Source organism: Stenella coeruleoalba (assembly GCF_951394435.1).
Source record: "Stenella coeruleoalba genome assembly, chromosome: 7".
In the NCBI taxonomy this organism is placed as follows: domain Eukaryota; kingdom Metazoa; phylum Chordata; class Mammalia; order Artiodactyla; family Delphinidae; genus Stenella; species Stenella coeruleoalba.
The window spans coordinates 54766613-54782945 of NC_137153.1; the positions used below are offsets into that span (position 1 = coordinate 54766613).

The 16333-nt window shown below is 41.2% G+C and overlaps 1 protein-coding gene across 3 annotated transcripts in view; it reads left to right on the forward strand.

The window, feature by feature from the left end:
- SLC24A2 (solute carrier family 24 member 2) overlaps positions 1-12779 on the forward strand; it is a 242518-nt gene extending 229739 nt beyond the window's left edge. For 2 of the 3 annotated variants that reach the window (XM_079925518.1, XM_079925519.1), the window contains 3 exons: positions 1121-1210; positions 8412-8578; positions 11913-12779. In XM_079925518.1, the coding sequence (XP_079781644.1) occupies positions 1121-1210; positions 8412-8578; positions 11913-12162 (507 nt within the window). In that variant the 3' untranslated portion in view covers positions 12163-12779. The remainder of the gene's footprint in view (positions 1-1120; positions 1211-8411; positions 8579-11912) is intronic. The other variant, XM_079925520.1, reaches the window with a different exon arrangement.
- Positions 12780-16333: the final 3554 nt, after the last annotated feature.

Genomic DNA, 16333 nt, shown 5'->3' on the forward strand with positions numbered 1-16333 from the left:
CCAAGGTCAGCTCTTCAGACAAGTGAGATAGCTTTCATCCAGGTCAACTCCAGGATTCATTTCTCTGGACAAAATTGGATGGCGTTATCAAAGCAAAAAATGAGACTGTTTCTCAAAGTGGAAAGCTTTGAAAGAAAAAGTGTTTGGCAATGATAAATGAGAGACTCTCTGAGAGCATCCTGTTATCTGAGCATGTTTTAAAGGATCCCAGTTTTGCAAAAAGGGCATCAACAGGACACCACTACCATCCGGTGCAAGCGTGGGTTTCCCTATAGTGGGATGGATAAGAAACACTGCATTTTGAGTGTCTGATTTTGGCTGATGTTTGAAAGAAACTTTAAAAGTGCTCATACTATAAGCCTGAGATTGCACAAAGCCCAGGGCTAGAAGCATAATTGGATAGAACATAGTTAGGGGTGGAGAACAGGAGAGAAAGCATTCCCAAGAACGTCTACTGTGCCACCCCCGTGGAGAGCAGCACAAGCGAGCATCTGCTGTTGATACTTGTGTGGCTCCAACGTCCTGGAGACTGGCCATCCTCAGGAATCTGTATTAATTGTGGTGATGGCTCCTTCTGTGTGGCTTTTCCTCATAATTCATGGGACCGTAAAATGAGCCAGTGTATTTTGGAAACTATTGATCCTTCTTGCTAAATGTAATTAATCCCGTAGGCTTTCTGGCATATGGATTATTAGGATACATGGGTTGAAGCAATAGAAACTGATTCTCATGAAATTGAAGAGAAGGTAGAAAAGGGAGCAGGAGAGGGAGAGAGAATGTGGGGAATTGAGGGACTGAAGGCAAGACTGAGAAACCAAGCCTTGGAAAGGGCAGGAGCAGAGAGCCTCTGAGAAACCAGCAACAGAACAGACATTCTCTTCAAAAGACTTCCATCTCAGAAACTAGCTTTGGGATGGTTTGGCTTCCACCAATTTCACATCCTCAAGAGAGAATCTTAACGTCCCAGCTTGACCAACGCTTGGTCATTTATTTTGATTGCTAATTCTACCAGGACTGCGGGCAGTGAGGGAGAAGTTGCTGAATTGGTGGTCTTGGCTTTGAGCTATCAGATCACCTCAGTTAGCACTCACATTCTCTCCTCTTTCTGGTTCTCTTTCAGTCATCAAGGAAGTTTTTTCCCATCACGTTCTTCGGCTCCATCACCTGGATCGCAGTATTCTCTTACTTGATGGTCTGGTGGGCACATCAGGTAATGCCTTGAGAGTGACACACATCTGCCTGGATTTTCTCTTGGTTGCTAAGTGGCTAACCAGTGTGTTTGCTTTCTGAAACTGTCACAACAGTATTGCATCTAACAAATTACATATTCCAGGACTGAAGGAATTTATTCCACTTAACTTTCCCTTGTCTCCTGGCCCTTCCCTATAGTGTGGACTCAAATCGGCACAGCCCCAGACAGCCATGTGGAGGAAAGGCAAGTCTCACTGCTTCTTGCCCTCTAAAGCCTGAAGCCAGGCCTGGAGGAATGTCAGAGTTTTTCCTGGCTCAGCAGCACTTACTTTCTCTTGGGCAGCCACTCACCTCATGTTCTCATCCAACTGGCTCTTAGGGAAAGAACTGGAGACAAAATGGTCTCTTCCTTGAGCCTCCATTTACAAAAATGATGATGTATTTCCCTTTTACTACTTTTAATTCAATACCAGTCATAATGCCCATCACCAGAATAAACTCTCAGGAATTGTTCGTTGCAACACATGAATGGAGGAATGCGATGCAAAGGTCTTCCATTCTCAAAGATAGTAACGGTTACCATTATTGATTGAATGTATACTACATGCCAGGTAATTCACATCCCTTTGTCCTTGTACATGGGTATAATTTCTATGAGGGAGGTACTATTATTATCCACAGTTTACAGATAAAGAGTTAAGCTTAGAGCTAATTTAAAAAAAAATGCCCAGGATCATTTAGGTAGTAAAAAGCAGAGCTGAGATTCTAACCCAGCACTCTGCAGCTCCAAAACTGATGCTTTTAATCTCTATTATAAACTACATAAATTCCAACTGCCCACTTGTATTCTTTGTCTAATATACCCTTAAAATTATTATACTTAACAGAAATAAAATATAGCAATTTGAAATAAGGAAATATACACCAAGGACATATCTGGATAGACTTCTCAACAAATGTTGCTGGAATAACTGGATTTCTCTATGCCAAAATAAATGAACTTAGACATTTACCACCTGCGATACTCAAAACTTAACTCAAAAAAAACAAAAAACAAAAAAAACTTAACTCAAAATGCACGATAGTTCTAAACGTAAGAGCTAAAAACATCTAGAAGAAAACAGAAAATCCCCATAACCATGGGATAGGCAAAGAGTTCTATGATATAACACCAAACCATGATCCATTAAAAAAAAAAATGATTAACTAAATGTCATCAAAAGTAAAACTTCTGCTCTTCAGAAAACCTCATTTAAAAAATGGAAAGACAAGCAATTCCCTGCCTGTCCAGTGGTTAGAACTCTGCGCTCTCACTGCCGAGGGCCCAGGTTCAGTCCCTGGTTGGGGAACTGAGATCCCATAAGCCACGTGGCACAGCCAAAAAAAAACCCAAAAAATTGGAAAGACAAACCACAGACTGAGAGAAAATATTTTCAAATCATATCTCTCTGATAAAGCACTTGTATCCAGGATATATAAAAAGCTCTTAAAGCTCAATAATAGAGAAGGCAAGCGTCTACAGGCATCTTAATGTTTAAGATGGACAAAAGATTTGGGTAGATATTTCACCAAGAAAGGTATGCAAATGGCTAATAAGCACAAGAGAAGATATTCAACATCGTTATTCATTAGAGAATGCAAATTAAAACCACAGTGAGATACCACTTCACACTCACTTGGATGGACATAATCAAAAAGACAGAAAATAACAAGTGTTAGAGAGGATGTATAGAAATTGGAAACCTGATATATTTCTGGTAAGAATGTAAAACACTGCAGCCACTTTGTAGACAGCTTGGCAGTTCCAGAAAATGTTAAGCATAGAGTTACCATATGATCCAGTGATTCCACTGTCTATATACCCAAGAGAAATGAAAACATCTGCACAATTTATATGCAAATGTTCACAGCAGCATCATTCATAATGGCCAAAAAGTAGAAACAATCCAGGTGTCCATCAACTTGTATGGGTAAATAAAATGTGGTATATCCACACAGTGGAATATTATTCTACAATAAAAATGAATGAAATACTGATACATGCTACAGTGTAAATAAACCTCTAAAATATTATGCTAAGTGAAGACAGCCGGTCACAAGAGATCACATGCTGTATGATTCCATTTATATGAAATGTGAATAACAGGCAAATCTGTAGAGGCAGAAAGTAGGTAACAGTTGCCTAGGGTTGGGGGGGTTGGAGGGCAGTGGGAAGTGACTGCTAACGGGTATAGAGTTTCTTCTTGGAATGACAAAAAATTGAACTTAAATTCTGGTGATAGTTGCACAACTCTATAAATATACTAAAAAACCGCTGAATCATATACTTTAAATGGGGGACTTCTAGGGTATGTGAATTATATCTCAATAAAGTTGTTTAAAAATAAACATAAGGGGCTTCCCTGGTGGCGCAGTGATTGGGAGTCCGCCTGCCGATGCAGGGGACACGGGTTCGTGCCCCGGTCCGGGAGGATCCCACATGCCACGGAGCGGCTGGGCCCGTGAGCCATGGCTGCTGAGCCTGCGCGTCCAGAGCCTGTGCTCCGCAGCGGGAGAGGCCACAGCAGTGAGAGGCCCGCGTACCACAATCAATCAATCAATCAATAAAAATAAACATAAGATACCACTTCACAACCATTAGGATGACTACAACCAAAAAGACAGACAATAACCATTTGTTGATGAGGATGTGGAGAAACAGGACTGCATATATTTGTCAAAGCTCACAGAACAGTATGCTCTTTTTAAAGGGTGAATTTTACTGTATGGAAATTACACCTTAATTTTTTCAGAAAGAAGATATGGCATCACTAACAAAATCCACTGGAAATGTTGGCTGATAAACCAAGCATTATTCCTACAAGATATTTTATATTATTCCTATCACAGTTATTTTACTGACATTTGACCTCAGATTACTCTTCCTTAATATTTCCAAAAATCCTCGGCCCCCTGAAGAAGTTCTGTTTGCCCCAAAGTCATTATTTTCTACATTTGTTGAAAGATGTTTGCTACCGATACCCAGCAGAAATCATTGCAGAAGGTAAGCTGCTTCTCAAGATTTCCAGGCTAAAAGGAGTGTTTGTTTGCCATTTATAGATATATAATGGCCTTTCCTAATAATCATTTTTATTCTTCCAAGTACTGATAAAGGGAAAAAAGTTATTTTTTTCACTTACTGGAATATATTGTTTTCTAGATATTTCTCTTTAGTCATCCTAGGAAACATCATCCTACAGGCTTCCATCTCTTTCTCTACTCTTTAATGATTATCTTCATTCCACAATCCTGTTTCCTTTTCATTCCCTTGTAGATAAATACAAACACAATGCCTGGAACAATAATAATTACTAAAAAAAAAGCCCAGAAATATAAAGTGCATAAAGAGAAGCCTTACTAGCAAATAATGAATGAGAAGTTCCTCTTTCTTTTCTCCAAAGAAGTGCTTTTCTCTTTCAAAATATCCAGACAGCTGATCAAAATAGCAGATTCTGTTCTAAGTCTGTAGCTCTAATTCCGTCACTTGTGCTTCTAAACTGTAAAAGCTATAAAGATAACAAGTGCACCATGTGGTGCTCAACTATTTTGTTATCCACAGTTTTACCAATAATAAATGCTAGTTAATACAATTATTTGGCTACTGTTTGGCCAAAAATAAATGCCCTTCACATAAAACACTTTGTGCATACTTTCCTTTAGTTTGGGGAGTTTTTTGTTTTTACATCTTGAATCTTCATCTTAGTAAATTTCATGGGTGAAGAAAACCTGTGATTCAAATCTATCCCTCATCTAGTTAACTGGATGTTAATTCTCGGTTAATGCTAAGAGGCAGATACAACCTCACGTCTCATTTAGCCAGTATGGCATTTTGCAGATCCTCACTGAACCACAGCAAGGAACTGGGTCATGGAATATGGGAGCAGCACTGGACATGGATTCTGAGTGGCCTCGCTATTTATTTCTATTAGAAAACAAAGGAATTTCCCCCAAGAGACTACTGAGGTCCTTTCTAGCTGTAAACTCCTCTGATGCTCCCCGATTTGATCAGAGTGCTGTCCCATCCATGCACCCATCACCTTGCCTCTGACTCGCCAAAAGCCCACTTCAGTGAAAGAGACTCGCAAGGAGCTTCTGAAAACGGGTTCTCCTTCAGTGAAAGTGTTTCTAGAGCCACCCAGAGTCATCAGGGTTTTGATGTACAGTGAAAATTCGTCATGATTCATGTGACTTCCCACTTTGTAAACTGACCCTGCTAAACCAGCTTCTGTCCCTGCTGCCGGAACCCTGAGGGTTGCACGCTGATATGTTGGAGAGGGACAGGAGTAGGGTCTGAGTTATCACAGCTGATATTTATTGAACATTTTCTTTATGCCTGACACTAGTTGCTATTTGCTTTATATGCATCATCACATTCAATCGTCCCAACAACTCTGAGGGTAGATATTATTATCCCCATTTTACACATGAGAAAAACTGAGACTCAGGGAAGTTGGCCACTGTGCCCAAGGAGTGGCAGGCTAGGATTTACACCCAGGGCTTTTTGTACCCCATGTTAGCACTCTTAACCACACTACCATTAACACCTCTCTTCAATTTCTGCAATTTTCTGTCGGTAGTGGCATTCAAACTCCAGATACAAATTTTTTTTAAATAGTCACTGCTTTAAAACTCCCTCTAAGATTTTAAATTACTAAGAACGTATTAGATAGTCTGGAACTTATTGAGGGCGACAATCATTTAGTCAGCATCTTCACAGTCTTTGAAAATGTTTCACTCCACGGACTTCCCTGGTGGCGCAGTGGTTAAGAATCCCCCCGCCAATGCAGGGGACACGGGATCGAGCACTGTTCCAGGAAGATCCCACATGCCGCGGAGCAACTAAGCCCGTGCGCCACAACTACTGAGCCCGCAAGCTACAACTCCTGAAGCCCATGCTCCTAGAGCCCATGCTCTGCAACAAAGAGAAGCCACCACAACGATAAGCCCGCACACCGCAACGAAGAGTAGCCCCCGCTTGCCACAACTAGAGAAAGCCCATGCGCAGCACCAAAGACCCAGTGCAGCCAAAAATAAATAAATTTGTAAAAAGAAAGCGTTTCACTCCAAATCTAACAAAAAGTGTCATCAGGGAGAATATTTTGCTCAAATAGGGCACTTTTGTACAAAACTCTTGTTTAACTTTTTCTAGGAGAGTCAGTAAAAGTCATGCTAGTAAAATCATCTAAGTATGCAGATTGATTTGTTTATTCAGCAAATAGGTATTGAGAGCCTACTATGTACCAGGCTATGTTCTGCTTATTAGGGAGACCATAGTGATTAAGGCCATGACCCTGCTCACGTAGATGTCACTTTCTAATGGGGAGCAGTGAATCTGTGCACCACGAGGATAGGTAAACTAGTTCAGCTCACCAGGCTCTAGAGCAGGCATGACCATCAAAATAAAAATAGCTCCCAGCTATGTTTTTAAGCTAGTGGGAACCGGGCTATTCCTATAAATCGAAACAGAGATTTAGAAATAGGTTTATTCTAGAAATAGACCCAGAGACATAGAAAACAAACTTATGGTTACCAAAGGGGAAATGGGGGGAGGGATAAATTAGGAGTTTGGAATTAACATAAACACACTACTATGTATAAAGTAGATAACCAACAAAGACCTACTGTATAGCACAGGGAACTATACTCAATATTTTGTAGTAACCTATAAGGGAAAAGAGTCTGAAATATATATATATATATATATATATATAAAAAACTGTACACTTGAAACTAACTTTGCTGTACACCTGAAACTAACACAGCATTGTAAATCAACTATATTTCAATTTTTTAAAAAAGAAATAAGTTTATTCTATTCCCCCAAAACCTTTATTCTTACATGCTACTTTGGCCCTTTACATTTTCTCAAAAAATGCTGGATGTCATCAGGTAGGAAACCAAACTGAAAGAATTGCCGTAAAGGTTTTCAGAACTGCAGCTCACCAACTCCAGAAAACATATAAAGCTTTTAAAAGAAAGACAACACGAAGACAAACACATTTCTCAAGAGACTGGAGGAGCATACATTGAAGGCTAGACCAACTGTCCAAGAGAAGTCATCAGTCTTAAAAGGCAAAGACCAAAAGAATATAATAAATGTGCCCCTGTCACTTTTCAGTGATGACATACATCGTTGTCAAACCCATTTACAAAGGGTTTTTCCATAAATTATAATTTAGTCCTCACAACCACCTTATAAGGTAAGTATTATCGTACCCACTTTATGGATCAGAAAACGAGGATAAAAATATAAGTAACACAGCTGTGTGTTATATATGAAAGTTGTTAAGAGACTCAATCCTAAGAGTTCTCATCACAAGGAAAAAGAATTTTTTTCTATTTCTTTAATTGTATATCTATCTGAGATGATGGATGTTCATTAAACATGATAAACATTTCATGATGTATGGAAGTCAAATCATTATGTTCTATACCTTAAACTTATGCAGTGCTGTATGTCAATTATATCTCAATAAAACTGGAAGGAAAAAAAAAAAGAAAGTGAGGATCAAAGATATTGCCCAATTGGTCCAGTTAGCAATAGGTCAAGTACTTAATAAATTCCAGAGCCAGACCTTAGACCAAGGTCCTCTGATTCCCTAACTTGCTTTCTCCATGGCTGCCTTGCTGATTTACATTCCTGTGTTACCAAGCCCAAAAACACCCAAAATCAAGTTTTCTGTGAAAATGGTAGAGTCTAAAAGTGTTTAAGAGTGGGTTATAGACACTAGGAAATGTTAAGGAAAAATGGGAACACTGGGTGTCAATTCTTAATCTTCAATGATAAATCCAGGGGCAAATCTGCTACAGGATTTGGTGCCATTGTCAGGCACTGGCCCCTGTAGCCAATGACCAATTGGCATTTATAACTCTGATCTTCTGCTTCCCCTGCCTGGTCTTAATAAAAACCATATAGAGACTGCACTCTAGTCTTCTATAGCTCTTTTTGGAGATGATCTGTTTAATCCTCATGTGAACATTCCTGATCCCTTGGGTCTGAATATCATTAAAATATAAAATCCTTTCTATCAATGATGGTGCCTTATTCCTTGTTATCATCTCAATACTCAACACAGCACAGAGTAAGAACTCATTAAAAGGGAGTTGCATTCAAATGTTAGTGGTTTTGATGGTTTTGTGACTTCAGACACTCATATGTTTGTCCCTGTCGTTGCTTTTAGGTTGGAGAGACAATTGGCATTAGTGAAGAGATTATGGGTCTGACCATCTTGGCTGCTGGGACCTCCATCCCTGACCTGATCACCAGTGTGATAGTGGCCCGGAAGGGGCTCGGGGACATGGCTGTGTCCAGCTCTGTTGGAAGCAACATTTTTGACATCACTGTAGGGTGAGTAGAGCTAGTTGTATAAAGGTGCACATCACCTCCACCACTGTCTTTGTCTTCTTAGAAGCTGTGAAGACATGACCAGGATCTCAGAGCCCGAAACCAACCAATACCAATAGAAAGTAAAGACTGGTAGTACCATTCAATTTCACCAACTCCAATTTTCATTTTCAGAGAACTTCATGAAGAATAAGTTATCCGTAGACAGGCAGAAACACATAACTTGCATACGGAGTGGGTGTTGTAGGAAATACTTCAAGAGAATTTCACCTATAAAATGGCATTGGCTATATGTCATGAATATTCAACATTCATAGGTGACTGAGATGCTCTGGTGGTTTCACTGTATTTTTTTCCATGTTCTAATTCTAATAAAAATCCCCACCAGCCTCAGATGAGATTTGGATTGGAAAGCAGACTGGAACAAACATAGGCCCAGAAAAAATATCCCATCTCCTTCCTTGGAAAATGCTGGCAGGTTTGGCATTATCATTTCTTTATCTGTGCTGGTGAAGATATTCTAGGTTTTTTGAAAGTCAGAAGATGAGATCTGTTCTTACAGTTAAGCAAACTGAAGTTCTCAATAAGAATAATCTCAAGCGGATCCGATTGGGGAGGGATGCTGTCATCTCTATCATTTCATTTAATGTGTCCAAGTAAAAGAAGTCTGATAAATAACCTTGAAGGGCAGCCCCTTGAGAAAGTAAGACATGGGATATTACCCTTATGTTCCCGGAAGAACTGAGCTCTTGCATTTGAGTTTGGAAGACCACTAAAACGGATCTACTTTCTCATTGAACATCTTGAATATTGTTCTCTTTTATCTTTTCCACTACCTAATATATAAAATAATTTTTTCATTCAGTATCTACCACATGCACTGTACATACATTTTTATCTATTTAAGCCACACGACGATCCTATGACGTATGTATTTTCATCCCCATTTTTCAGATAAGGAAACCAAAGGGCACAGAATTCACACAACTAGTAATGAGATAGCTGGGATTTGAACAGAGTCTGTGCTCTCAACTCCAGCACTACCTGTGCATAAAACGCTGCTCTGAGCTTCCACTGTCTGAACCACCTTTGAGTTCCAGAGATGCCCTCTCCTACCATTCTTTCTTCCTTTGCTGGCATCTCTCCCTCAGGAGCCCTCCCTGCTTGTCTGTCTGGAAAACTCCAATTTACCCTTCCAGTGTCAACTCAAATCCTGGTTTTTCTGATTCCCTTAAGTCTTGCCTGGGGGCTCGTGCCCCTGTATACTTTCTGTATATCTGTATCTCACACTCTTGTCATGCTCCTGTCTATCAGTCTGCCTGCTAGACTGTGAACTCCCCAAGAACAAGAACTCCCCATAGCCTAATACGATGCTTAATGCATGGCAGTGGTTTGGCAGATGTCTGTAGAATGAATGGATGAATGGATGGGTGGATGGATGAATGAATGAACGAGTAGATGAGTGAGTGAATGCCTGAAAAGGTGTATTTTAAAGGAAAGACATCCCTAGTATAAACAGTGTTTCTCAGTTCCACTGCCGACACTTTTAGAGTAGTTTTCTTGGTCAATATCTTGTATAAACAGAAAGAAAATATTCTGTACCACAAAAAGAGAAAATCCTACACATTGGGAAAAATTACAATTGTTCTATGAGACAAATTTGTCGTGTTTTTGAAAAATATTATAGTGAATTGCAAGATGCGTTTTGTTCATTGTTCTTAAATTTTATATATCTTGTAACTTAAATGAAACTTAAATGAAAGTTTAAAGAAAATCACCCCTAATCCTACTACCCCAAAACATTTAACTTTTGTGTGTTTTTCTCCTAATATTTCAGAAAGTTTTCTTAGTGAATAATCAATTTTGCCCTGTTGGAGGGCTTTTATTTTTCCATTTTAAAGCCATTTATGCCTAGCAAAGAGTAGGCATCTATTAGTAAATTACTAAATCAACCATTTTTCTAAGTTTCTTCATAGCTCTCATAATTAACATTCTACAGCTTCAAAATATTCCATCCCGTTGCTTTCAGTTTAGCATTTACCCTTTAGTAGGACCTTTGTATTTTTTTCAATTTTCTGGTATCATGGGTGTTTTATGAACACCTTTATGAAGAAACATCTCCTCTTTTAATTATTTTTTTAGGATAAATTTCTTCAAGAAATATTGATGGATTGAAGATTATAAACATTTCAATGGTTATTGATGTAGTATATTTTTCTAAAAAGTCTTTCCCAAGAGTTTATACCAATTTACAAAGTCATTAGCAATATATTGAGTGTAACAGTTTCTGAACAGTCTTGCTAGCATTTGCTTCTTGTTTATAGGATTCATACGTACTCAAGGTAAAGGATTTAAAAACTACATGTAAAGCATAAATATATATACGGCGTAATACACACCAACATATCAGCATATATAAAACATAAATACAAACCAACACCACTTTTTAAATTTATTATTGAAGTTAGATTGCTGTTTATGTTTATCCTTCTTTTTAAATATAGAATCATACCATGAACATTTACCTGTATCATTATGTTTATGATTTTTAATAGCTACGTAAAATTACATTGACTTATAGTTTGCTATTTAACAAGCTGCCTATTATTAGAGATTAAGTTATCCCTAATTTTTCACTACTCAAAATAACACTGAAATGATCACCTTTCTGAATAAAATTGCATCTGCATTTCGAATTATTCCTTGTGCTTAATCCCTGACAATAGAATTGATTGGTCAAAAGTATTAAAAATGTCATATGTCCCCCAAAGGGTTTTTATCTATTTGTAGTGCTGTCGACCACAACTTCACCAGAATTGGATGTGTGTGTGTGTGTGTGTGTGTGTGTGTGTGTGTGTGCGCGTGCGCGATTGCTATTCTCTGTCTCCATTTAAAAAAAATAATTTGGTCATTTTCACCACAGATTTCCATACCTTTTCTCCATTTATCATCTCCTCCTGTCATCCTGTACAGATCCTCCAATTCACCTCTTTAGGGCTAAGAGCAACACTTTAATCTCAACTAGGAAGGAAACCCAAAAAAGTGATTTCAGATCAAATTCAGAAATCACCTGCAGCAGCCATGTCTTTGATCTTGTTCAACCGTAGAATACATTCTCTCTGTCCTCCCTAATTTGACTGGGAAATAGATCAGGGTTTCTCAAGTTCACCTGACTTCCTTGTAAATATGATTCCCTGCATCAGCCAGGCCTGAGTCCTAGTGAACCTAACAGGACACTCGTCTCCAATCACAGATTCCGAGAAGCTAACGCTCCGTCCTGTGCCTTCCTCAGCGTGCCTGACTGCGCCCCCTTCTACCCTGCTTCTCTCCCCCACAGGCTCCCACTGCCCTGGCTCCTGTACACCACCATTCACAGGTTCCAGCCCGTGGCCGTCAGCAGCAACGGCCTCTTCTGCGCCATCGTCCTCCTCTTCATCATGCTGCTCTTCGTCATCCTCTCCATCGCCCTCTGCAAATGGAGGATGAACAAAGTGCTGGGCTTCATCATGTTTGGCCTCTACTTTGGGTTCCTCGTGGTCAGCGTCCTCCTGGAAGACAGAATCCTCATGTGCCCTGTCTCCATCTAGCAGGAAAAGCCATATCTTGAGCCAACAAAATGGACTGTCCCTCCCCGCTCAGGGTTGTAGGCTCCTTGACCTCCGCTGGCGCACAGCCCTGGGCATTTCAAGTGTTCCTCCTTGGTGGCTTTGATAAGGGGGTGGCTTCGCGCTGGGCCCACTCATTTCTTGGGCTGCTCCCACCCTTGCCTCCTGCAGTGGCTCCATGCAAGAGACAAAGAGATCCCAGCATTTGGGGCTTCTCTCCCTGCACTGCTCACAGGTATTCCTCCCTGGTCATTGTCATGATGCAAAGAATGACAGAGGTGATATATATACATATAAAAAATATATATTATGTATAGATGCACATGCACACACCCCTGCCTGTTCCTGTATTATACCTCTCCTTCCACACCTATAGAGTAGTACATACCTGTATACAAATACAAAGAAAGAAAAATTATAAATATATATATATATAATCATATATATATATATATAAATACAACTGCATCTTTTCAGGGATAGCTCTAGTATATTTCTAGTACCTATTTGAAGAGGGGCATCAACCTTCAGTCTGAGCTTTACCTCTTAAGTCCAAGAGGTGAGCTAAGAGAATCATTGCTGTGACCTTCAGCCTACCTTGGACATACTGGGATTCTGCCTGGTACGGTGGATATTTTAGGAAAATAGGTTGCACGAGGGAGGGCTGGGTGGAGAGGGCCTGTAGGGGCCCTGAAATGAGCCCTCCAAAATATTCCCACAAGCCAAACCGGGAAGACCGTCTCTCCACCCCAACTGGGGTACACTCTCTGAAACCCACAGGGTTATTGGGACATTCAGAGGTAAAACCCAGGCTGGGTGGATACTGGTTTGGGGCAAGGGGGAGGTGACCAGGGCTGGGTTTGGGGGAGGGGGGGTTATATATTGCCCCAGCATGCAAGTAGAAAATATGATTGCAAAGCAAATTAGTGCACTTCTAGGACAGCAAGACTATATAAACTGAACCTATACTGTTGCAATGCATGTCCCATTATCATCAAAAGAAGGGGGGCAAGTTTAGTTGTGATTGTCATTCAGACGTATTTTGATGCTAAGGGCATCAAAATGCCTGCCAAGAAAGCCTGGATATGTACTAAGAAATACCATCCAGCAGAGGCGCTCAGCGGGACTTGCCCCCTAAGGTCGTGGTTCTTTAATGCATCTTCCAGTGTGGTCATAAAGGGCTTCAGTGGCTGAAGGAAGAAATCATTGTTCCTCCAACCAATAGAACTAGAATGACTCTGATCAATACTGCTTGGATTAAGGCAGCTTCAAGATGTTTGGAAAGGCGTTTGTTAACTAGGAAGGTTTCTGAGTCCTGTGTCTAGTGGTGCCAGGACCAGGATCTGGTTAAAGCCCATGGACCATGGGTGTCTCTCCTGCCATCAGGACCGCATTTGGGACTCTTTCTAGCTCACAGAGTACACTGCAGACTACACTCAACAGCTTCTTTACACTGGCTTCAAGCCAGTCACTTCAAGGATCTGATTTTCAGAGCATTCAAGGGACATCTTCATGTCATTCATTCAGTGCTCCCAAGTTCTATTTGACATTTTGTATGATTTCTCAGGTCTATGTCAAAAGAAAATAAAACCGACAGAGAAAAAAGATTAGGTGGACTAACTTACTGAAAAACATGCAGAGTTTTTCATTTCCCCAAATCATGCTTCCTTATAATCAGTTGAAAAAGTAAATAGAGGATGGTGCATTATTCTTTAGCCATCCTGCATCTAAGTTGGCACACACCATGGCTTCTCTCCAGTCTGTTGTGTCACTGATGCTGCTCTGATTTTGCGGTGAGCACGTCCCTCCTAACACAGGGAGACAGGATGCAGAACTCACAACTGAATAAAGATAAAGATCAAGCTCAGCATTCCTTCCACAAAACCTCAGCCCACTCCACAGAGCATGGCAGTCACAGGCAGTGCCCATCATTGCTCTTCTGAGTGGAGGCCCAATGGGAAAGCAGGAAGCCAAGATGGCTGCCACCCAGGAGGCCAGCTTCCCAGTCTCTCCAACTGTGCAAAGTCGGGTGTTCAGTTGCGTGAGAGAGACCCACGTCTCCTTCATCAAGGGCAGGATTTTGTGTTGAAGCAAGAATTCGTGTTAGTTCCTCTGAGTGAAAGAGAAGGAGTAAGTGAACATTGAGTTAAAAACCCTGATGGTTTTCCCTGTGCATTACTTGAAGGGGAGCAGAGTTGTTTATTGCAGGAATGTGTATGATGGACTGGTTGGTTGTGTGGAAGAAAGTTTGAGTAGGTGACTCTGACTCAATTGCAGATTGACTATATAAAACCAGAAAGGAGGAGGGAGATCCAGTGCAAGCCTGTTCTTATTCCAGCCCTTCCCCACACTCACCCTGCCTCCTCACTCTTTCCCATTCATTCCCAGCTCACGGTGAAGACTCATCCAGGCAGCCACAGGGCATTTGACTTGCCTGGGAGCTCCCTTCCTAGGGAGTGTTGTCAGTCATGAAAAGTTGCATTTAAGAAGATGCGGTTTCTCAGCCCAGTTCCCACCTCAAGGGTGTGCAGTGTTGGCTCACTGGCCAGTATGCAAGCACCTCCCTGCCCCTGCTTGCCCCCTATAAGTTGTCTGTGAGGTTATGTGTTGGGCTTGGGTAAACCCAGACAGAAGTGTATAGGATGCAACAGCGGATCTTTAAAAGCATTCAAATCATTAACATAATTATAAGAAAGAACTTTCCACAATACGGTTTTCTGAGTAGTTCATCTCTAGTGCCTGTGTAAATACATATATAAATATATATCTTCATACCAAATCTATATATATATATACACAATACCACTTACATCATCACCCTCTGACCCAATTACATCCAGGATCCAAAAGCAGGGAGCACCAAAGTTTGCCTTAGTGAAAGGAAAGGAAAAACATGCACACCAACAACCAAAGGGAACATTTCCTCCTGATCTCATAAGGTTTTTTGTTTTGTGCACAAGTACATACAAACACACACACACATGAACCCTCTCTGTATATTTAAATGGCCAGCCATATCCCTAATGGTGACGTAGAGGCAAAGAATGCACAGTGGAAAAGTACAGGGGAAAAAAATTTAGACTACAGATACTCTCTCTGTTTTTCTGGAACAGGGTGAAAATATCAAAAATTCAAGCGCCAACCTCTTACTGTTCAATCTAAAATAAATGAGCTGGGGCTTCCCTGGTGGCACAGTGGTTGAGAGTCCGCCTGCCGATGCAGGGGACACAGGTTCGTGCCCCGGTCCGGTGCGGAGCGGCTGGGCCCGTGAGCCATGGCCGCTGAGCCTGCGCGTCCGGAGCCTGTGCTCCGCAAGGGGAGAGGCCACGGCAGTGAGAGGCCCGCGTACCGCAAAAAATAAATAAATAAATAAATGAGCTGTACGCAAATGGTTCCCTTTACCTGCAGCAAACCAAGCAGGTCTTACTTGCTGTCACCTCCCCTGTCACCCTAGGCAGCCTCAGGACGGGAGAACGACTTGGTTCATGCTGAGAATACCCAAATAGACCCTTCTCAATTGCCTCTGGGAATGCCCACGCCGAGTTCAGCTGCCCTCTGAACCTGCCTAGACCCTCAAGAACTGAAGCTGGAGATGAGAGGGTTTGCATGCAGCTTCCCGGGCCTAAGCTGAGCCAGGCAGCGGCAGGTCAGGAAAACACAGTAACGTACACGGACTAAGGGGGAGGGTTGCTTATCAGTTTGGCTGACGCAGCAGAACTTCCTAAAGCCTTGCCCAGAAGATTATAAAAACAGGCAGGGACTGTTGCATATTTGGGGAAAATGCTTTGTAAGGCTTCTCACAGGTGTCAGCTGACAGGGGCCATTATAATTTATTTTCTAGGGAAGACGTGAATCAGGTGTTTGGAGGCCTTGCAGCAAAACACAGCTGCTTTGCTGATGAGACATTTGATGATATTAATGTACATCACTGCTGGGCAGGGAGAGAGTTGGCAAACTCCCCACCAATGCTCATAGCTCTTAAACTCCTCTGTGACAAGGATGAGCTATCAAGGGAAGCCCTCCACCCAAGACCACCTTAACAGAAAGCTGACCAGGGATGTGACAACAGATAGAGCTGCTGGCCAGACAGACAGCTGGAAAAGATGGGACTAATGTTAACTGCTCTGCCGAAATTGCTGGGTTGGAATAACAC